The 24,361-nt window shown below is 37.0% G+C and overlaps 2 protein-coding genes across 3 annotated transcripts; one reads left to right on the top strand and one right to left on the bottom strand.

Annotated features, from left to right (window-relative positions):
- Positions 1 to 1,299: 1,299 nt before the first annotated feature.
- On the bottom strand, positions 1,300 to 5,361 carry LOC132127457 (APC membrane recruitment protein 2-like). Its single transcript, XM_059539344.1, has one exon. It carries the CDS (start codon positions 5,111 to 5,113, stop codon positions 2,603 to 2,605), a length of 2,511 nt encoding a protein of 836 aa, XP_059395327.1. The 5' UTR covers positions 5,114 to 5,361; the 3' UTR covers positions 1,300 to 2,602.
- A 5,564-nt stretch (positions 5,362 to 10,925) lies between these two features.
- On the top strand, positions 10,926 to 24,329 carry LOC132127121 (palmitoyltransferase ZDHHC20-A). Of its 2 annotated transcripts, XM_059538761.1 has the most exons (14): positions 10,926 to 11,103; positions 12,917 to 12,943; positions 13,174 to 13,268; positions 14,294 to 14,414; positions 16,589 to 16,658; positions 16,739 to 16,771; positions 16,882 to 17,002; positions 17,810 to 17,845; positions 18,083 to 18,215; positions 18,929 to 19,055; positions 20,079 to 20,162; positions 20,431 to 20,540; positions 20,771 to 20,818; positions 22,860 to 24,329. In XM_059538761.1, exons 1-13 carry the CDS (start codon positions 10,986 to 10,988, stop codon positions 20,812 to 20,814), a joined length of 1,119 nt encoding a protein of 372 aa, XP_059394744.1. In that variant the 5' UTR covers positions 10,926 to 10,985; the 3' UTR covers positions 20,815 to 20,818; positions 22,860 to 24,329. The 2 variants fall into 2 exon arrangements, with proteins under 2 accessions (XP_059394744.1, XP_059394745.1); XM_059538762.1 differs by lacking the exon at positions 17,810 to 17,845 and having other exon boundaries at positions 10,928 to 11,103.
- Positions 24,330 to 24,361: the final 32 nt, after the last annotated feature.

The following is a 24,361-nucleotide window of genomic DNA, read 5'->3' on the forward strand; positions in this document are numbered from 1 at the left end:
ATCTGCTTGAGGGGAGGATCGCCTCTGGTAAAGTCTTGCTTGGCTGCATTATATGCCATTAGATTTAGACAATACTGTGTAACTAAGGCTCAAAATAGGACCCTCATGCAGGATTTATCTCCCTGCACTGTTCAATCATATTCATTTGCACCCCTAGATCAGACCACAGGCTGTGTTTGACATTTTTTGCTTAAATGATTCATGTCAAATTTTGTAACTGAGGCTATGCGATCATCATTATTTGTAGTGTTTGGTGCAGCACATGCAACAGACGAGTTAGTGCGTAAGGCTTTCATCTTTCATCGACTCCAGGGGGTGACAGATCCATAAGCAAAGGATGGTTTCCATTAACAGTGGGCTGCTCTTTGACTAATCACCCTGTGAAGTGGTGAAGTCCTCGTGTTTTTCCAGTTAAACAATCCCACTGCCCTGGGCTCTGATTTGGACAACAGAGCCTTGTTTGTGCTGTGTCTCTGTGAGGAGTTTTGTCTGTAAATATCAATCCTTTGTTTTTCTTTTTCCTTATGGGAAAACTGCAACCCCCCTCTACCTCTGTTCCTCCCGTGATGGATATCAATGCCTGAATCTCATCCCTATAAACATCAGTTACTTTTAACGTGATTACAATACTAGGAGTTAAAATGGCTGTAGATGAAAATGGAAGAACGTGAGAAAACGAGATCCCTGCGCACCGCTTTTAGCATTTCTTGCTATGTCACGACCATCAAAAAGCACAGCTGTGATGGAACCGAAAGGCTTTCTTTTTTCCGACCCTCCCCTTCCTTGTTCTCCCTCTCCATCTATACCACAATCCCTCTCTGTCTCATTCTCTCGCTGTGCACCACTGTTCCTCCATTTTAGCCTTCATTCATTTGCTCAGTTATATTTTATATAGGTTGATGATGATCTAGAGCCTCCCGCATTTAAATATCTGTGTCCTCGTAGACAACGTAACGCTTTAGAAATGTTTCATTTGCATGCAGCAGCTGCATGGTTGCGTGGTGGGAATTCTATAGCATCTACACTTACAGCTCACTGACCAGGGAATGCTGACATTCATGAGGTTTGCTATTCAGGTCAGTGGGTTTTTCAAAACAGCATGGCACTGTAGAGGAACCTGGGGGCTGGGGGGGGGGTCTTAATAGTGGACAGCTCTGTAGGGTTCCACTCCTACTGTCTGTCCTCGAACCAAAGAGTAACACGGTTACATAATGTCACTACAGAGGACACAGTCAGTCTCTCACAACCTAATTCTGTCATATGCAATCCATTCCCATATCATAAAGCAACCTGCAACAGTTCAATGTATTATCACATTTTATTGATTAAATAGGAAACATTGTGACATTAAGATAATCACACCCACTCATTCACATACACACAAAAATAGTCATCTGTTAAACATGTGCATGTGATGGCAACTTCAAAAAACGAAAAAGATAAACATAACATCACTGTCATCCATGAAAGTCTTAGCTTACCTATAACACCAACTGTCTGTGAAACATCACCTCTACTGTCCATAGCCTTCTTTAATGCAGTCTCACACAATGTTCAGTGCAGGCAGAAAAAAATAAATTAAATCCACAGATCCATATGCCTCCTGGTTCTTTGATGACGTTATATACATTTGTTACAGCTGACAGGCACTGTGTGATTTAACACAGTGTTTAAAAAAACAATGAGAAAGGGACATTGGTGGGGAGAGGAAAAGGAGTGAGATGGCTCATCTTGTTGAAAAAGTAGGGCATGCGTTCTGCTACATACATTCAAAAGATACTGTGGAATATCCTGTCTTGGCATGAACTGTGAACTGTACAGGTAAGAGATTCTGTTTGTTTGCATACAATACAAAGGAGCTCCAAGAAGACTAACATTGATCCACAAAGTTCACTTGAAAATAAAAAAACTGGAAAAGGACACCAGACAAAAAAATTCTAAAAAAGATGTCCAAGTAACAAATGCTACGAAGATCCCTCCATTGCTCTGTAAGAAAACTTTTTTTATTCCTGTGTGGCAAGTAGGATGATAAGAAAAAAGCACCTTTGTGATGATACTGGGCTCCTCTGGTGTTGTAGACCTGGATGAAAGACCACAAGACTCAGTGTTGTATTAATTGTTTCTTCTCTGAGGCTTTTAATTACCACAAAAGACCATTACAGACTATTAAGATGCCGGAGATAATGGATGGATACATTGCTTGTTTCTTCAGAGAAGGTCTACATGGCTTTGGATTCCAGGTGAGGGCTCTTGTGCTTTAGTGCCTGCCATTTAATTTGCATGTTTGGTTGCCATAGGGATCACTTAGACAGGGCCTGTGTGTGTGCTGTCTGTTCCTGGTCGCACACAGAGTTGAATCCACAGCATCAGTGTGTTCAACAGTTATGTGAATAAAAACACAGAGCTGATAAAAGAATTGTGTGATTGTCACCAGTGTGTAAATTAGTTCAAATAATGGTAACAATCCAGTTGTTCTTGTGCTGCAAAAAAGGTGTAAACCAGGCGCAGTGATGCCTGATTGAATATCAAAAAGTAAATCTTGAAAAAACTGTTGCCAGTGGAATGTTCCAGGATTTTGCCATAGACAGCATTGGTATAGCAATTATTTTCGGGTGATGGCAGCTGTAGCTGTTGGTGCAGGCTTATTGCTGGTCCGACGAACGGGCATTTTGGACACCGGTATCTTGGAACGTGTAGCTTCTGCCCTCCCCTGTACTGAATGATAGGTTGCAGTAGATCCATGTTTGATTGGGATCTTGGACTCCCGGGTTAAGCTTGTGGCACCAGCTGCAGGACGTGCTGATGTCTGGAAACCAAGTTTTCCATCAAAAATGTCTTCTTGGCTTGGGGTGATAGCCCCTGATTCTGTGGAGACATCACTAAGGGCCTCCTTGCTGCTGCTTTCCCGTGAGAGAGTGAATGGGCTCTCCTCTTCATGTACTGGTGTTGGTAGATTGGAGTGGTCCTCATCTCCATTGGGCTGGGAATCTCTATGATGCAGCTTAGGAGGTCTGCCTCCCCCACTAACAGGGATCTTACTCAGAGTTGCAGGCTTCACTGCAGGGCCCCTTTTCACTGCCTTGGTGATGCTTTGAGCAGCCACTGAGTCTCTATTGTCAGTTCCTTCTTGTCTTACCAGGTCCTCCCTTAAATCTATCCTGGAATCATCATCTGATCTTTTTGAAGAAATGAAGGATGGAGTAATACCAGACGGAGACTTCAGGATTGGAACTTGTGGTGCAGAGGTAACTGTGGGTGATTTTGCGGTGACAGAGGAAGAGATAAGAACATGGGGTTTAGCTACAGGTGCAGATGGCTCAGAGATGGAGGTTTTCCTTACAGATGCTGTGCCAAATTGGCTATTCGATTTTGAAGTTTGTCCTGTGGGTTGTTTAGTCTCAAGCTTGGCAATAGGAGCAGTGTTTCGGCTTGTCGACAATCCAAATGTTGTTACAAGTTTTGGTCTTGGTGTTGGTGCAGGGGCTGGGGTAGGTTTACCAAAAGGTGGTGGATAAGGGATGTATTTGGTCGCAGAGGTAGAAGTATTATGTTTGGATTCATGGGTAATGCTTGGAGTGGGTTTTGTTGCAGGAGCAGGGGCTTGGGTAGGTTTAGGTACAGGGGTTGGGGCAGGTTCAGTTTTAGGAATTGCAGCAGGTTCAGGGGTAGAACTAATTGTGGGTGAGGGGGAGGTTTCAGAAGGAGGGGTTGAGATAGATGGAGGAATAGGTGTATAGCTTGGCATAGGTTTGATCATTGTGGAGCTAGCTATTGCGTCAGGCTTGATTTCAGGGCTGGATTGAGGGGACAGGGCAGGTTTAGCTGGGGTAATGGTAGATTTGGTTGTGGGGCTTGATATAGGCTGTGTGAAGGAGGCCAATGTAGGGGTTGGGGTAACTGGAGTAGTTGTTGCAGTTGCCGTGGCTTGAGGTGTTTGGATAGGTGTTGGGGTAGTTTGGGTTATAGGCATAGCTGATGGCATAGGGGTGGGTTTGGAGAGAGGGCTGGATGTTGGGGTAGGGATAAAAGGGCCAGTAGGCGTAGACGGTGACATTTTGGTCACCGGAGAGGATGTTGAGGTAACTGCATGTTTTGTCAAAGGGCTGGGAATAGGCTTGGTGGTGGTAGGCGACGGGGTGGGTTTGGTGGCTAAAGTAGGGGAAGATTTGGAGGAGATGTTTGGGCTGAGAGTAGAAGTGGGGGAAGGGCTGGGCTTTGATCTGTTAGAAGTCGTAGAAGATGAAGTCTTCTCTGAATTATCCACTTTCAATGTGCTAGGTGCTCCCTCCATTCGACTGCTAGCTTTGACCCATTCTGCCTCTACATCTGCTACAATATCTCCACATGCTGTCAGTGAATCAAAGCTTAAAATTGATGAGATATCTCCTAGCAGTGTGCTCAAGCGTTCATTTGCTGGAGGTTTGCTTGCTCCGCTCACCTTTGCAGAGACTTCAGATGACGTAGGGCCCTCCTGTGGTGTAGGCTTTTCCTCCGTCACCTCCACAGAGCGAGGTGGAGGCCCAGGTGTCAGCGTGAGACTCTCCTTTATGATCTCAACACTGTTGGAGCGAGAAGCTAGAAGGGGAGGGCCAGGTTCAGCTTCCTCATCATCATCTTTCTCCTTACCACGCCAGCGCACTGTACCAAACAATCCCTTCAGGCCCTTCCGTTGCCGCCCGGGCCTCTGAAACTCAGTCTGAGCTTGCCGTTCTCCCGTAAGTCCCCGTCTGCCTTTGCGAAGCATATTTAGGAAGCTCAGAGACTTAGCAGAGGTGAGAGAAGAGATGGACTGCCTCGTAGGAGTAGTTTCTGAATTCATGTTCTCACCTGTGAACTCCTCCATTGGAGCATCATCCTGTTGACTTTCATCCTCTTGGTCAAGATCCACCTGCTCTGCCTCTGCTTCTGGGGCAGTAGGCTCATTTAATCCTTCCAGGGTTTTGCTCCTTGATGGCGTTGATTTAGGGCCATCTCCTTTGCCACGTATGGAGAAGATGCTAGCGACACTGCTCCCAGGTTTCCGCTTGCTGAACAGTTTGAAGGCTTTTCTGATTTTACCTGGAGGCTGAGGGTCACATGGTGGTGGTTCACAGCTCTCAGACTGTGCATCCATATTCCAGCTCCACTGCAGTGTGTCTTTACCTTCGTCTCGGTGTCTCGGTCTATGCTCACACGCTCTCTCTTTGTAACCTCACACTCAGATGAATGAAATACAACTCTAAATAGAATAAATAAATAAATTACCTTTTCCCTTTTATATCTCTGTAGACAGTTTTTGCTAGCAACGTGCATCTATCTCCGTCTCCACTCTCTTTCCCTCTTTTTTAAGCGCTCCCTTTTTCTCTCTCTGCTGTGCTCCCTCCTTAGCCTCCGCCCTCCCTCTCCCTCCCTTTCTCTCTGCTCCTCTCCTCTGGCTGCTCCAGCTGGTCACCATGGCAACTGAGGGTCTAAGCAGCTTTCGTCAGCAATGGAGCGGAGCCAGGGGCTGTCATCATCCTACCCTCTTTCCTTCTTTCTCTCTCCCTATCCACTCCCTGTTTTCATCCAGTGTGTTCCCATCTCTCACATTTCAGTTACTCATCCAGATTTATCCTTCCTTTTCGTGACCGAGTTCTCTTCATATCAGCATCACTGCTGCATATGGAACAAAGGACAACACGGGCAGCAACTGGCTTTGTTTACGGCATCCCTGCTGGGATAGATTTACAAACAAGCCACTCAAAATATCAATCTGATTGGAATGTTATCACTCCAAGCCTGTGTATTGAATTTATGTTTATCAGAGGGAGAATATATTGAAGGGGTGTTGAAATGTTGTAATTAATAAAGCTATGATTTGAATTAATTGTCAAGTCGTTAGTCAAGTCTATTTCCTTCACTTTCCCCATCTCTTATCATCTAACATGCACTGTCTTTCTCTAACAATTTTCCTTCTCTCATTCTGCCCCTCCCAATCAACCACCCACAACCCCCCCCCCCCCCCCCCCCACACACACACATAATTCCTGTAGGACATAAGTACATGTTCTACATTATGTGCTTGGAGCCCCTCCTATTGCTAAGCTGTGTCACACTTATTTCTCTAGGGTTTTATTGACACAAGGATTCCAGTCATTAGAACTCATTTTTATCAGCATGCCCTACGTCATGGATCTGACCAATCTTTCCCTTCCAGTATCCCCATCTCTGCATATTGATGCCTCTTGCTGTCTTTTATAATCAGCCCGTTTTCAAAGTATTTCTCTCTCCCCATTTGTCTCTTTTTTTCCATTTATGTATGAGATTACATATCGCACCCATCTCTTTTTTTGCACATCCATCTTGTTGATGTATATCATGAGTTTTCAGCTAAGTGGATTTTATATGCACATTACAAATAAATAAACTATGATATGTTGCATAATTCTAGAATAAAGAAGTGTTAAACTTAGACTTTAAGAAAATCAGAAATACATTACTCATTTAGCAGAAATTAAGACATTTAACAGACGCTTTTTTTACCCTTACAAATGTTGACAATGGAATATGAAAATGGAGAAAAAAGAAACTTGATTTTAGTCGGATTTCACTGGCACCAGGTGAGCCATGACTGTCATTGGTTTCCCCTGAAAAGTAGTTAAGTGCATGACACTTGGTCTGCTTCTGTCTATGTACATCTAATTTTCTGTCCTTATCTGCTCAGTATTCTCTCTTTTAAAACAGACCACTTCCTCCTTCCTTCACACATCACAACAAAACAATGAATGCTTTCATTGGGGCTCACTAAACAGGGGCAAACCGCCAGACCGAACAACACATTTCTTTGTGCTGAGACACAAATAGTTACGAAAAAAAAGAGTGATAGGCTAGAACAAATGCTAGAAGAGATAAACCACCCACGAATGTGCCACCTAATTGAATAGGCTAATCTTCTTAAAACACTTGTCAATTCAGTTTTTTTTACTATTAGAGAAGCATCAAAAATCATTATATTGTGAATCATCTTGTGACGTACATCAGAGTGAAACAGATTACAGGTAAAATAAATCTGAAATAGATTAAGTAAAAAAAAATTAGAATTGAGTTGGTTCTATCGTTTGTTGTTTGGATGAAAGTAGATCTAAATTACATGGTTTAAGTGAACAAAAATTAATAGAGAAGTCTGGCATATACTGTATGTTACCAGGGAGAAGTCATTTTGTTATTATAAAATTTTTCAAGGAATAGTTTACCCAAAAATGAAAAATTGCTGAAAATTTTGTCACTTTCCAAGGCCATCCAAGATGTAGATGAGTTTGTTCGTTCATCAGAACATGAAATTTAACATTATATCACATGCTAACCAATTGATCCTCTGCAGTGAATGGGTGCCATCAGAATGAGTCCACAATCCACAAGTAAACAGTACTTGATCTGTGCATATTTTACTTTTGATTCAGATGAGGATGAAGCAACTTTTTCACTGGTCCTGGAGAAAGCATTATTATGGATAGAAGACACGTATTTTAGTAGGAAACAATGGTTTGAAGATAAAATATATATAAAGTAATATATAAATAAATAACGTAATGAATGTTTATTACAAACATGCAGCTTTTCCATTGGACAAGGCATTGAGTGATGGACTGAAGTCATACTCGTATCAGCTGTCTGAATTCTTGTTCTGACGGCACCCATTCACTGCAGAGGATCAACTGGTGATGCTCATTTTTGGGTGAACCATTCATTCAATAAAAACTGTCAATGGATGAATTGTTCACAATAAAATAAAAAATTCGCATTTACATTTTGTTTTCAGTTCATGCCGACTTCAATGTAACAGCACGTGACTGCTGTGCTCCATTGACTTTACAAAAATTTGATCAGTAACCTATATCAAAATTCACAGCATGGTCATCCAGTGCAAGAAGACTAATTTAGAGGAATGAGAATTTCAGAATTTTTCAGACTGAGTTTAGATGTCATAAAAAGGCCCAAGCATGAGGTATAGTTTGTTAAAGGACGTTTTGCTTAATGTATAGCTAGAAACTACTGATATATCAGTCAGGTGTGTCATAAGATGCTCAAGACTGTAATTGTATCATTTGAAATGAATTTCTCCTGATTATAACTGCTTAAAAAAGGGACTCGTTATATCAATATTTAAAGCGCAGAGCACAAAAACAGTGTTTGTGTGTGAGAGAGTATTTGATCAAGAGCAGGAGTTATAAATCGGGCTCAGCACAAGATCTACTTATCACACGTGAACAGACAATTTGTTCTTTGTTTCATGTTTAGTTGGTTCTCTGACGAACTCAATTCTGAAACCTCCTGAGGAGAAGAGCAGAGATGGAGAGAAAGGACCAGAGGGGTCTGTTCTCTACAGAATAGAGAAATGAAACACATCTGGAAACGATACTGCAGTTCCCCTGCAGAACAGGGCACAGGGATTGAACACGAATCTAACAAAGCTTACAAATAAACCGACTTAGCATACAGCCCACCAAGCCAGCAAACTATCTAACAATAAATCAATTTATGCTCAAATGCAAAGTAGCACATTAATAAAAGTGACGTTTGGGACATCCAGTCTAACTCATTTAATTAGAGTAAACCTAGCTGGATGATTCAAATCCATCCAGACTGTAATATATAGCGTGTTCTTTTCTGTCCCTGGCTCAAGTCCTCTCACCTCTTCATTGTAAGGTTGCCAGGCTTTCACAACACAACCCGCCCAATCGCTACACAAAAACTAGCCCGATTGCATTTCGACGGAGACTCCCCGTTTAAAATCGCGTTCTGTGGGGGTAAAATACACGTTTTTGGCGGGGTTTCCCTGGTAACATTCACACTCCAATGGTTAAATATCACGTTATCGTGATCTCTTTAACCCGCAGCAACAGCAATAAAGTAGCCCAAATCCGCGGTAAAATCGCAGTCTTGGCAACGCTGCTACACTGTCTCAGTGGCAGACCAACAGTGACGCTTAAACTACCGCGCTGCTTCCCTCTGCTGACGTAATGCAGAATTGCTAGTGAAATATTCTATTATTTTTTTGTTTTGTTCTGTTTCTTATTTAATTACACGAATAAAACCATAGCTGTAACAGTGATGACACATTCTCATAAAAATATGAATTTTAAAAGTGATAGATCATAGATTAATGAAACAACGCCAGACTGTAAAATTTATGACATATGTAAATCAACTAAATAAAAGTGGAAAAAAAATAAAAGCATTAGTAACTTTCAACATGGTGCGCACATTTAAACAGCGGTAATTACTTTGACTTGGTTTGACTTAAACATGTGGTAAAAATAATTAATACAATATATTTACTGAAGTATATTTCAAAATATATTATGTATATGAAGAAATATATTTCATCCATTTTTGTTTATTTTTGATAATATATTAAAACATGTTTTAATGCATTTAAAAATGTTTCGACTTTTATATTTTTCAGTTTAACAAAATGCATTCACATACAGCCTATATTTAACATCTGAAGCACTTATTTGTGAACATCAGTTTCCTTCTAAACATACAAATAAATAAAATTGAATAAAAAATAAATATTTTACACACACATACACAGACACACACACACACACACACACACACACACACACACACACACACACACACACACACACACACACACACACACACAGACACACAAACACCGGGCAGAAGTTTGGGATCAGTAAGACTTTTTCTTATGTCTTTTTGCATGTCTTTTTAAAGACGTCTCTTATACTCATCAAGGCTGCATTTATTTGACCAAAAATACAGAAAAAGGTTTCTATTTTAATATCCTTTAAAATATAATTTATTTACAGTATGTGATGCAAAGCTGGATTTTCATCAACCATTACTCCATGAAGTGTCACATGATCCTTATAAGAAATCATTTTAATATGCTGATTTATTATTAGAATTAGCGATGTTGGCAACAGTTTTTTTCGTGATTCTTTAATGAATAAAAAGTCAAAAGGAACAGCATTAGTTCAAAATATAAATATTTTCTAACAGTATAAATCTTTGCTATCACTTCTTAACAATTTAACACATCCTTGCTGAATAAAAGTTCAAAAAAAGAAAGAATAAAAATTGACTGACCCCAAACTCTTGAACTAAAGAGTGTATTGTTAGAAAAGATTTCTATTTTAAATAAATGCTCTTCTTTTTAACTTTTTATTAAAAAAAAAAATAATCACAGGTTTCCAGCACTGATAATAAATCAGTATATTAGAATGATTTCTGAAGGATCATGTTACACTGAAGACTACAATAATAATGTTGAAAATTCAGCTTTGCATCACAGGAATAAATTACATTTGAATATATATTAAAATAGAAAAAAAATATTTTACATCATAATAATGTTTCACAATATTACATTCCCCCCTGTATTTTTGATCAAATAAATGCAGCCTTGATGAGCACAAGAAATTCCTGTTAAAAACATAAAAGAAATTATGTATGTATGTATGTAGCCTAGGTATGCATGTAAATATACTTGAGCCAGGGACAGATATATATATATATATATAAACCTAATAAAAGTTTTTAATTCATTATATGACTACTGTATATGTATTTTCTTGACCTTTCATTGAGCTTTGCAGTGTACAAAATATATTTGGCATACAATTAAAAGATTTTGACCAGAAAAAAAAATGCCGTACAAGTAGTGAATAGTCTTTTAAAGCCTCACGCTGATGAAACAACAAAATTATTTAAGTTAAGTCTGATAAAATGTAAGACAGAATGACAATGAACGCGATTTAATTTTGCCTATACTGTTCCTTTAAGGTTTATTTATCACACAGAAATACATCGAATAAAATTGTGCGTTTATTCTATTATTAATTAAAAAAAGAGTACATTGAAGAGCAATCGTACGATAATGGGGAATTAATGTGTTCCTGCTGTGAAGTAGCTCTTTGTTTTTGTCCGCACATCTACCGGACGATACTCGTGCCGTGACGTCACCGACACCCTTTCCGAGGGTCGGATTAAAGATGGCGCCCTCTCATGCGGTAAGATGCTGTCAACGGGGTTTATCCTGGATACCTGTGATTTTTATCAACCTGGTCGTGTGCTGGTCCTACTACGCTTACGTGGTGGAGCTCTGTATATGTAAGTGTCGACCTAAGATGACTTGGCTGAATGCAGCACAGCAGATAAAAGTTGCTGGTTAGTTGTTGCAGTGGTTTGGGCAGGAAGTGTCAGTAACTGACTGGTACAAGATACGTTTCGAAATTTTGCTCAGTTTCTCAGTATAGTAACGTTACTCATATTTGTGCATAATTCATGTCGAATGTCATGAATTGTTTATGAACTTGTGTTTTGATATCAATTATTGTATACAGTGCAGGTTCAAGCTCGAGCGATAGCTAAGCCCAGCTGTTAAACTGACGACGCCTGATAATTAAAGCGCTTGAGATCTCACTCACTGAAAATAACGTAAACATATTAGTTATTTTCAATAATATTCCCATTTCAGATTATACAGCAAAGTATGTCTGTCAGGAAGATATAATCTGACCAATAAACTTGTTTTTCATTAGTCAGAGGAGTAGTTGTTCATGTCTAGCAGTGTCATTTAGTGTGATACGCTGTTCTTTTATGCTGGCCTTTACTGGAAATGTATAGTTTCTCGTTACTTTATTTTTATAATAAGTTTATTATATGGAATATTTATGATTTTTAAAATTCCATTTTCACAATGCAGTGTTTTTCTTCTTTTGATAATTAACTCAAAAATGAAATTTTTATCACTTCTATTTCATAGGTGAACTATTAGTTTAAGTGAACTGCAACAAAGCTAAAAGTGATTCGTTTTATTTATAATGTTTTTTTTTTTTAGAAATAAAGTGTGAAACGTGAATGACCGTAAACATCTGTGATGTCGAAGTATATAACTTGAGCAGTTGTTAAGCACTTCACAGTGAGCTCTATACTCACTGCAGTTCCACCCAGTTATTACTTCCTCTTCTGTGTCTAAAAATACTAATTTCATTGTGTGTTGGGTCCATTTATTACTCTAGTAAAGTGCTGTGATATATCATTAATCCTTCCTTATTGATTCCCCCTCTTTTTTTTCTGTGATGGTCTGTAGATTTGACATGATGAACTCATGGTGACCTATGAGAGTTGAAGGGAAAAGTTCAAATTGACCCCCACCCCTGTTTCTTATTTTAACAAATGAAACAACGATTTTGAGTGACATGAGTGAAAAACTCTCATAAAAGATTAATTTAAGCAGTAATAAATCATAGATTAGTACAATCTAACACCAGTGAGACATAAATGAACCAAGTTGAAAAAACAAAGGAAAATGGAAAAAGAAACTTTATATATGATGCATTCATTTAAATACCCTACATATTTTGACTTAAAAAGTACTTTTAAATATTTAGTAATTTATTGAAATATTTAATAAAGTATAAATAATAAAAGTTAATTTACATAAGAGTAGCAAGTAAATGTTTTTTTTATTTCACAAATGAAGCAAGGGGTGGAACATCAACGACACACTCTAATAAAAGATTTTTAAAATAAATATTTACATGCTTATTAAAATGTTTGATAAAATAAAAATGAATGTATAATTAAAACAAATATTTAACTATAAAAAAAAATCTCTTTTAAAAACCGACTCCTACTGTCAGAGATTTCACTGACTGTGCCATCACGACATGCATCTGTCAGTCACTCGTTGAGTCGTCATGAAAACCAGGGTATTCCATCCGTGACTGACACAAGGCTCTTTCTGACCAGATGGCAGTACCAGTCGCCTGGCGCTCTGGTCTTACTGGGCTGATCTAGTGGGAACTGGAAGGGTGTTGAGAGAGAATTAGAATCCCAGCACTCAGCAGATGGCTTTGTGAATTGGGCCAGTTGTTCTTGATGGGATTTCTGATTGATCTTTGCTTCTTTCTCTCTGCAGACACAATCGCTAACACAGAGGAGCAAGGTAAGAGGAACTCCAGTGTAACCAAACACACAATATTGCAAAAACAGTTAACTAATCTTTCTCTTAGCTAATCTGGCCAGCTGCTGTTCTCTTAATCACATGTTTTGTCATACCAGAATGAACAAAACATCCCATTTAGATTATGAAGTAACAGCTATTATTGTGTTATTAAGTAAGTATGAATTCTGATTTGTTTTACTAAAATTCCCCTCATGCTGTTTTTCTTGCAGTTATTTATCTGATAGTGTTTCACGTCTTTTTCTTCATGTTCATATGGTCTTACTGGAAGACCATCATTTCCAAGCCTGCCAGCCCCTCAAAAGAGGTACTCTTTGTCTCTCTGTCCATGTTTCTTTATTTACATATTTAATGTTTAATATACTTAGTCTAGCACTGTTGCTGTTTTCCTGAGAATGTGGGCAAGTTGTACAACTTATCCATGTTGCCATCTGTCTAACCTCTACCAAGTAACAGATTAATTAATAGATACACCAACTTAAATGGCTAATGTTATAGTTATAACCATTTAGTTTTTAAATAGTGTTTTAATTATTAGGCACTGTATTATTAGTATGTAGCATTGTTTTTTTCAGAACAGACATATTTAGATTCAGTAGTCCTGTGTTGTTTTCGTTAACTTTAAAATAAAACTCAAACTATTAAAATCTAAATAAAGCTAAAATATAACTATTGGATGATAGTAAAATCAATAATAGAAAATAGGAACCGTTGCTTAGGAAACTAGCAGATATACAAAAGTACTAAAATGACTAAAACTGAAATAGCAAATTAAAGCTGAACAGATAAAAAAAAACAATTATTAAAACAAAATGAAATAAAATAAACTGAGACTATAAAAATAAAAGGCATAAAACAAATGTAATGCTATTTAAATTGTACTAAAACAACACTGCACTCGTCTAGATCTTGTTAATGGTTTCTTATTGCTTGGCTCTCAGGTTCTCATTCCACCTGGGCTGTGTGGGAGCAAAATATTTATTATTCTGTAATGTGTATGTGGTTGGCTTCAGGCTCTGTAATGTTCCTCACATCTGGAGGAGCAGCAGAAGCAGCAGGAGGCTTTCAACTCTGGCTGCTCTGTAGTTTTATTACCACAGAATATAATGACAGAGAAGAGGAAGACAGATGGGAAGTGAGCACACATGCTCAAACAAGTCCGGCTCACAGAATTTCATGTGTCTGCCATCTTGTCAATGAATATGGCGAAAATGATACTAAAATTGTCTTTCTTAAAAATGAGAATTTCTGGTTGAATTTAGTTATATATGCAGATTCACATTGGTCTTTTCCCATACACATCTCCATCTAACATCCTGTTGTCTCTCTTAGTTCTGTCTCCCTAAAGCAGATAAAGAGCTATATGAGAAAGAGGAGTTTCCAGAGGCCCAGCAGGAAATCCTGAAGAGAGTGGCCAGAAATTTGCCCATATATACACGCACAGGATCTGGGGGTAAGCTTATGAACTTACAATGGCATTGAAATCCCCCATTCTTTTTTTTAAATTCAGCCAACCACTTGTGTACCTTTTAAAAGTATATTTAAAACTTATAACACAAAATGTGTCATTTAAAGTTTGCATCAACTATTTTAATCAAACTGTTACGGTGATAACATATGCAATATACAAATTAAAAAGCATTAAATTATACAAATAATTTTTTTATTTGCATATTGTTATTGTGATTGGCTGTCTTTGACTTATACACTACCATTCAACAGTTTGAGGTCAGTGAGATTTTGTTAATGTTTCTTAAAGGCTATCATCACAACTGCTGCATTTATTTAATCAAAAATTGAATAAAAACTGTAATATGGTGAAATATTACAATTTAAAATAACTGTTTTCTGTTTTAAGAAAATAATATTTATTATTGTATATTATTATTCTATTTTAATATACATTAAAATCGAATTTATTTCTGTAATGCAAAGCTGAATTTTCAGCATCATTATGCCTGTCTTCAGTATCCCATGATCCTTCAGAAATCATTCTAATAAGCTGATTTGGTACTCTAGAAGAATTTTCTTTTCTTTAATAGTTGTGCTGCTTAATATTTTTGTTGCAGCTGTGATATTATCATCAGGATTCTTTAATTAATAGAAAGTTCTAAAGAACAGCATTAAAAAAAACTGGCAAAATGGCCAATGCGTTTAACAGACCAGAAATAGAAGATCCTCCAATAACCAACAGGTCTGGTGTTTGGGTGCACTTTGGATTCCCTGTAAGCTATAATGGTGATGGCAAGAGAGTGGTGGATAAAAACAACGATATGTCACATCTAGGGTACACCAGCGGGAATACAAAAAAAAAACACCAGTGGGAATACTTGAAACATGTCAACTCATTTACGCCGACATCACCTTAGTGTGTCAGTATCTGGGAAAAGACGGAAAAAAGGAGAAACATACAACAAACTATCCTCGCAGCATTTAGACAGACATTTCCAACGGATTCAAACAGGGCAAAAGACATCACCACGGCGATTGGTAGGCTACATTTAAGTTATAGCCGCGGATATGAGACCTTACTATTTACCATTCATTCTATCATCACCATTATAGCTTACAGGGAATCCAAAGTGCACCCAAACACCAGACCTGTTGGTTATTGAAGGATCTTCTATTTCTGGTCTGTTAAACGCATTAGCCATTTTGCAACGAGCCTTCAGCGCGTACTGAGTGAGCGAGCGCCTAGGTTTTAAGAACATGCTTATTGTATTTGAGCCCCGTTACAATATTCCTTCACGAGCCCATTTCAGACAGACCGTAATTCCTGCTTTGTTCCAAAAAACATAAGCCCTATAGAGAACCAATTGAGTAAAAACACACTCAATATAAAGAGTTATAGAGTTCCATATAAAAAGTTACATCTTTGTATTTGTTCATAACTAATATAACATTTTCATTTTTTTTTTTTATAAGGAGCTGTTTTTGTTTTATACAGTATGCTGCTAAGAAAACACCATAGAAGATGGGTAAAGAATAGCTCCATCATTGTTCAATGTAAAAAAAAAAAAAAACATACTTTGTTAGTTTTAATAAATAAAACATTTTTGAAAAATCAAGGAAATTTATCTGCCAATTTTTTCTTTTTGCTGTATCTAAAACGTACCGAACCGAACCGAACCGTGACACCAGTGTATTGTATCGAACCGAACCGTGAATTTTGTGAACTGTTACACCCCTAGTATGTATGTATGTGTATATATATATATATATATATATATATATATATATATGTATATATGTATGTGTATGTGTATATATGTATGTGTATGTGTATATATGTATGTGTATGTGTATATATGTATGTGTATGTGTATATATGTATGTGTATGTGTATATATGTATATGTATATGTGTATATATATATATTGTATATGTGTATATGTGTATATATATGTATGTATATATATATATATGTATATGTATGTGTTTGTGTGTGTTTGTGTGTGTATACACATGCATACTGTCACTTGATCAAGTAAATTAATCATTCATTATTTTCTGTAAAAATACATAAATAATTAATGAGCTCAAACATTTGAATAGTTGTGTATGTAACCATGTCTATATTAATGACACAATGTTCAGTTTTTTGAATGAGTCCTCTGTCCTCCTCAGCTATCCGGTACTGTGACCGCTGTCAGTTGATCAAGCCGGACAGATGTCATCACTGCTCCACCTGCGACACGTGAGTCCACTCAGAAAACATAGTTGCCTTGCTTGTATTGGATTTGCATAATATGTATTTTGATCCTTTCCCCCCCCCAGATGCGTCCTGAAAATGGATCACCACTGTCCATGGTACGTACTGGGGATTCGTTCAGTTTGTATTCTAAAATTAGGTTGCCACAAAATTTGTCATGGGTGCTTTAGCTACTACTAACTCTGTGTTTTTCTCTGTGTTCTTCCAGGGTTAATAACTGTGTTGGATTCTCCAACTATAAGTTCTTTGTGCTGTTCCTGGCATACTCTATGCTGTACTGCGTCTACATCGCCGCCACAGTTTTGCAGTACTTTATCAAGTTCTGGACAGTAAGTCCACACATTTAAACAAAGACATCTGATTCCTTTCATTTATCACACTTCTCGCTTCACACCTTCTGCTATATCAGAGAGTCAACTTCAGCTTGTCTTTCCATTAATCTGTTCTCCTGTCTGCATGAAAATGAACTTAGCCTAAATAATTATGTGAAGGCTAATGTACAGTCAGGTAGTCATTATCACAACATTTTTGGATTTATTTAGCTTACTATATCCTGCTTATTACACAGCTACACTAAATAAAATAAATATATAAATTGATTTGAGTTTAAATTATCTTAAGTGGCAAATATAAAGACTTCTATAAAGATTTCTATTTCAAATAAAACTTTCTATTTGTCAAAGAATCCTAAACATTTTTTTTTATTAAGCAGCACAACTGTTTTAACATCGATAATAATGATAAATGTTTCAGAATTTGCATATTAGAATGATTTCTGAAGAATAATGTGATACTTAAGACTGGAGTAATGATGCTGAAAATCTATTTTCAAATATATCAAAATATAAAGCGGTTCTTTAAAAAGAAATAATATTTTTAAAATTTTGCTATTATAATATAATAAAATAAGCTGCTTTGTTTTGATTTGAGACTTCTTTCAAAACATTAAAAATCATACCAACATATAACATTATATGTTTTTCTCCATATATTTTTACTAAAACATTTACATTTGTAAATGCCATGCAATGATCTTTGTGTGTGCGTGTCAGTTCTTGAGACACAGAAAGAAGGAAGAAAAAAGGGATGTGTCTGCTTCTAACATACTGTCTGTGTTTTTAACACTTTGTCTGAAGCTTTGCAGACGGAGGGCTATAGAGCATTGTCCGGAGGTAAACCACTCACGCTTGCTTTGCACTGTTCTGACTGTGGGCGCTGGTTTTGTGTTGCACTGTTACTCATTTTGCTTTGTATTCTCTTACTGATTAAAATAAACAGCAGTGTTGCAATAAAGTGTGTGGTTTAGCATATTACATATACAGATGCATTTATTGGTTCTGAACCAATCCCAAAAAACACTTCTTTTTTTTTTTTGTCAATTTCTCATGCTTTGCTTTCTTGCTCAACAGAATCACCTGCCAGACACTCATGCAAAGTTCCACGTGTTGTTCCTGTTCTTTGTGGCGGCCATGTTCTTCATCAGTATCCTGTCACTCTTCAGCTACCACCTGTGGCTCGTGGGAAAAAACAGAACCACTATAGGTAAGTGTACGAGTGTTGTTGTTGCTTGCTTTTTTTTCCATCTCTTCCGTTTCCTTCTCCTTTTTAACATCTTTTTTTTGGTTGAAATGTGATGGAGGATTAAAAGGAGGCTTTTATTCTAGTATGTTTTTAGATTTGTATTTCTTATTCTTCTACTTCTCTTTCTTTTCCTTCCTTTCCTCCTCTTTCTCCTTATACTATTGAAATGTCAATATTTGCTCCTCCTTATTTTTCATCATATTTTTCTTATAGTTCTTTAGTTTCGGAAAAATAAATTGTGGTTGGTTGTCTTTTGCAACACTGTGAACACTGCTGTTTCTTTCAGGAAATGCCTGTCTAGTAAATACAGTTATTGCTTATTTAGAGTCTAATTACTTCCTTAAAAGAATTTCAGACCAGTTTGTTCTTCTAGTCCTCCTATCTCTTTGTTCCATATTTTGACCTATTTTTCAACATCGTTTTTTACTGGCAAGTCACATGTTCAGCCATCCAATAAAACTTATAGAAGTGAAATGTAAATGAATGTGGGGGTGGATTGCGGGCATGCTTATGAACAATATTTTATTGTCAAACTTCAAGAAGAAAAAAAACATTCTGTGCTCTACAGTGCAGTTTGGATGCACCTCCAAAAGTTTGTTCTAAAGTTAAGGGTGTTATTTGTGTTGTGTAGAGCAGGAACAGACCCCATTCTAATCTCTCATCCATCTGTTCAGAGGCATTCAGGGCACCGGTGTTCAGAAATGGCCCAGATAAAAATGGCTTCACTCTGGGCTTCCGCAAGAATGTCACACAGGTGTTCGGAGACCAAAAGAAGTGTTGGTGCTTGCCCCTTTACAGCAGGTACAAAACACATCCATCAAGTATCATTTGTAGGTTCCTATGATTTCAACAAGGAGGAAAACATGGGCGAAAAAGTGGAATCCAGTCATAAAAATGGAGTTTACTGTATAATGCAGAATATCATAGAATTGAATAAATCAAAAAGCGTGCTTAACGCTTACAGTGTTTTCAGCCTCTATCGCCTCAATACATGAGTACATGAACACATGAACATAATCTCTAGAACTGCATTTTACCGACTCTTTTGAGAAAAACTATCGTCATATCATATACAAACAGAAACCTAAAGGTCTTCACAGCAACCCGTCAAAATAAAAGTTTGGTTTAACTTGAAGAAACTTTCACAGAAATATATTACTTAATGTAATGTAAGTTCTACTACTGCTAATACAATTATTATTAAACCATTATTCTACAAGGAATATTTGCAAGAAAAATTATTTGCCAGAATTTAACACTGTATTTTTTTTAGAGAAAAAAGTTTATAATTTTAAATGAATTCTATTAATTAGATATGCTTTTGATTATTAAAATTTAATAAATACATTAAATTGGTATCCAGAAAATTAATGGAAGACACAGAATTTGGACAAAATATACCTGAATTTGAAAATGTATTTTTTAGGACCATAAAATCTTTATTTTTAATTAACATTTCAATACATTGCTGTAAAAACAGAAAAAGACACAGAACCCAGAGAAATTAAAACAGGAAAAAAAAAATGGAATTTGGGAAATTGTTTTACGGAATTTGGAAAAAATAAAACTGATTTCATAGGGCACTACATCTGGGATTTTACAGTGTTTAAGAGGGAGATCTGCATTTCAATCAAAGATTACAAAACGTAAACTTTTTTTCCTTTGGAATAATTGTACACAAATGAATCATTCACAGTTCAATGCATGAATGTGTTTTAAGACATCGAATAACATGTAAATTCATGTTAATATTAACTTTATAAGCATTCTCATGAGATGTTTTTGGCAGGTTATGGTAACTGTTAAGTGTTTTTTTTCCTCTAGTTTGGGTGACGGCTGCACATTCCCTATCCGCCTAGTCAACACTGACTCAGAGCAAGGCAATGTGGAACACCAGGGCATTAAATGGTAATTACATTCTCATTTGTTAACAATACCACTAGTCACTTGAATGACAGATAGTATAATTCTGCAGTTTGTCATGAAGACTAATTAAACTATGATTATTTTTCCCCTCAGCTGTTTCAGATCATTTCATTATCTCAATTTTTTAAAATCCCAGATCTGTTTTCCCAGAAACATAGTCATTAATAGTATAATGTCGTGAGGTAAGGTCAGTGAAAACATCTGTAAGCGTTTGTGACTGACTGACACATAATGGTTGTTCTGTTAACAGCACTGTTGATGGACAGACAAACCCCAGACCTCTGAGTGAGTCACAGAATCATCTCCTAGGCAACAATATGCACTCTGAGGAGCAGAAAGACGGCAGCCCGGCGAACATCGGTACATCAACACTCAGCTTTCACACCCCTCATATATGCCAGAGAACACTGTGAATTTGAGGCATCACTAGACAGTATTAAAAATCCAGTGACTTCCCTGAAACTTTACTGAGCTTGTTTAATGTTCCTTAATATACACCCGCCTGCTTCCTAATGTAGTCGGCTGATTACACTGTAATATGAGCAAATGTATGCATTTATGAAATTGATCTCTATTGGTTTCTCTTGCAGAGGTATGTCAGCCTGTTTCAATTACCATGGAGAATGAGTCATAATCAGGTGAGTCTTCAGTCTGAACATCCAGCCAGTTAAGGCCTGTTCACACCAAGGACGGTAACTATAAAGATAATTTTAAATATATAGTTCTAAAAATCATCTTTAATATTAAAGAATAGCAGAGTTCACACCACAGCTATAACGATAAAAGCACAGAGAAACTATATGGTTGGAATCACTTTAAGACCTATTGTTTTCCAGTTGCTTAACAAAAAAAACATTGAGACCCAATCAGAATCAATCCTGCTACAACAATCTTTAGATTTTAAAGCAGCAGACGTGCATGCGCATAGAATTAATAGACAATATCGACCACTGAAGTGGACGCTAGTATAGTTATCGTTCTTGGAGTGGACGGGCCTTTACTGTCACTGAGGTTGAGGGATTTAGTTTGGGCTGGTGTGACAGTGGTTTCATTCAGAAGATTCATCAGACTGATTCAGTAAAGAGCAGTAAAGGCCTGTGCACACCAAGAATGATAGCTATAAAGCTAGTTATAACAATAACTATATAAGTGTCCACACCAACAGATAATATCATTGTTTGTTATGAGTGCATTTAAATGCTCTTGCTTGTTCAAGTCTGGTAGAGTCTGGTTGTCAATGTTTTATTGTTCATTCATTCTGAAAGTGATTATTCCTCTTTATAGTTTTGATGAGGACATGTAAAAGTATTAGAACAATTATTAAACTTTATAGCAATAGGTATAAATGGTTGTTTAAAGGGTTAGTTCACCTAAAAATGAAAATTAGCCCCTGTTTTATGTACCCTCATGGTATCCTAGGTGTTTATGACTTTCTTCTTTTAGATGAATCCAATCAGAGTTATAGGTAGGTGTTTTTTTAAACACTCCAAAAGTACTCAAATAAAGCGAATACATCCGTAATAAAACATGCCTCACACAGTGCCGGGAAGTGGGGAAAAGTCCTCCTGTAGTGAAATTAATGAGTTTTTGTAAGAAAAATATCCATATTTCAAATGTTATGAACACTTTTCTCTTACTCCTGCTAACGGATGATGCAGCACGTATGCACAGCGCACGCGCTGGTGAGATATGCTAGTTTCATGAGTTTGTTTACAGGAGCAAAGGATGCAAAGTTTTCTTACCTAAGCAAAAGAAAACCAGTCTCCTTTTGGCTTATATCGAAATCCTCCAACATTTTTCTTTACAAATCCTCGGTTTGTGCTTGAAATTTGTGGCCGCCGTTTTGTTTTGCTGTCCTTCCTCTGCGCTTCATGTGCTACACCTGCATCCTACGTCATCCTCCCGGAACAGCATGCACGTATGACAGCGTAAGTGAGAGAAAAGTGTATATAATATTTTAAATATGCCATGAGGGCGAGTAAAGCCATAATTTTCATTTTTTGTTGAACTTACCTTTTAAGGCCTGTTCACACCAAGAATGATGACTATAAATATATTAGCATCCACACCAGTGGATAATAACTTTCTGTTTATGATGGGCATGAGCTGCAGTTATTCCACGTGCTGTTTTAAATGCTCAAGCTCATGTTTGAGTGGCAAATTATTATTTTATTTCTTCATCTGAATGGTTTGAAACTTGCTAAAGGTTTTGAGGAAAAAAAATAATGTACATGATTCAAAAAGGTTTAAATGGTTGTGGGAAAAAAACTCTTGTATTGTTCGCGGTTGAAAATGACCACATTGGAAATGAGTGGGAAGCAAATTTCATCTAGTAGAAATGTTTGGTACTGCACCCAAACAAAATCTTATTTAAAAGATATCAACTTCAAATTTGTAACACAACTAAAGATTTTTAGCTTTGATTTTTTTTTTTTTTTTTTTGGAAAATATAAATTAAGTGTTTTTGTTCATTTTTCATATACTACCACTTTAGGTTAAGTTTATTTAAAAAAGAAAAAGGGATTTCAACTATATCCTCTCTGTTATCATCATCTTCACAGTTGTTGGATGTACTTCTCTTTTCTTAAAGATTAGTTCAACTAGTCATTTTAGCAATTAAAAGTTCTTGTTATCTTTGCACAAAAGTTGTTTCCATAAAGGTTTTCTCTTTGCTTACAGGACTTTGGAATGGCTCCAGGATATTTTCCTCTCTGAAGAGTACTGTTGTCATAAGACCTCATGTGAAAGAGCGCACAGTCCTCAGATATCATGCCTTAAGGTTAGCAGCATTCTCTCGTATAGAAACGACCTGCAGCGCGTCGCTGTATCTCCCTGCACTCATATCCACAGACTCCCAAGCTCTTCACACCAAACATCCACTCAACTCAATAGCTCTTTCACTGGGTTTTATGATGTTGTGACTAAAACACTTTCTTTTCTCCAAACTTGCACATTTATTTGACCAAAATACCCTAAAATGACCTTCAGGTTGCTCTGTCCAATGTGTAATGTATTTATACTGGTTTATCTCTGGGACGACTTCATTTTTGTAGACCAAAAAAGTCAGGCAGGTGTTGCTACCCAAGATGCACTTTTGTCACCAAGGATTTAAGTGGAATGCTGACGTTTACGGATATGAATAACCATGAAAAGTGTATTGCAGTATTTGATTAAAATGTGATGTTCAGTTAAGCTACATTTCACTACACGGCAACTTCAGCCTCAGCTAGTTTCTCAAGTATTTAGTTTAACAGAAAGTGCAATGAGGTATTTAATTCTTTCACTCTAGATCTTTACATTAATGTACTCTATTTGTGGAAAACTCTATTTAGTATTAAGTGATGTCCAGCAACTTTGACACATCTACCCATTTATTAACACTATTTTTCCCCCCGCTGCATTTAAATGTTTTCACTTTTTCCAAACCGCATGCCCCTCTTAGCATTATACTATCAGCTTTGTGCCTTCAAATGAGGGTTAAATTTTGCAGCAGCAGATGGTGAATAGTGACCGTAAAGCACACTTAAGATTTCCAGGTTGTGTAGCACATGCAGCTCAGTTGTTTATTACATAAGGAACTCAGGCCAAGATGTTACTTTTGCCACCTTCAGTTTAAGTTTGAAGACCGCTGAAGTTTTTATTTCACATGTTGATGTATAGTTTTGTTTCTGGTGTACAGTGAGGTCTGTTTACAGCTGCATTGGAGGACTCTGACCTCATAAGGAAGCTCTTGTGTGACTGAAATACATGCATTTCTCTGCATGAACAAGATATGAGTGTTAATATGTTCAAGACTCATCATTACAGAGTCGATGCTCATGGAAGTCACTGAATCATGTTTTGTTTTCGTTTTTTTAGTTTTATAGAATTTTCTATTTCTGTTATTGCATGTTAATGTGAAAAGTATTGAAAAGCAATGAAGGGCTGATGATTTCCTGCTTTAATCGTGACCTCTCTATAGCTGAACCTGAGCTGACCTAATTATAGCACCATCATACTGAAATCTACCATGTGTGTAAAAATAATTCCTGATAGGCTGCTGCATCTGCTGGAAGTCACATGCTATTTGTCTGAGGTCACGATTGTCTTTATGAACATTTCTACAAGCAAGGACAGTGATTATGCCAAATATAATCATTTTAATATCAAGGAACTCACTAATCAATCACTTACTCCCTCAT

This window comes from Carassius carassius, chromosome 45 (assembly GCF_963082965.1).
Source record: "Carassius carassius chromosome 45, fCarCar2.1, whole genome shotgun sequence".
NCBI lineage: Eukaryota > Metazoa > Chordata > Actinopteri > Cypriniformes > Cyprinidae > Carassius > Carassius carassius.

Excerpts from the sequence above, each read along its gene's own strand:
- LOC132127457 (XM_059539344.1), bottom strand. The coding sequence starts at position 5,113 with ATGGATGCACAGTCTGAGAGCTGTGAACCACCACCATGTGACCCTCAG.
- LOC132127121 (XM_059538761.1), top strand. The coding sequence starts at position 10,986 with ATGGCGCCCTCTCATGCGGTAAGATGCTGTCAACGGGGTTTATCCTGG. Across the intron at positions 16,772-16,881 it reads ATGGATCACCACTGTCCATG|GGTTAATAACTGTGTTGGAT; the intron begins GTACGTACTGGG and ends GTGTTCTTCCAG. Across the intron at positions 17,003-17,809 it reads ACTTTATCAAGTTCTGGACA|CTTTGCAGACGGAGGGCTAT; the intron begins GTAAGTCCACAC and ends CTTTGTCTGAAG.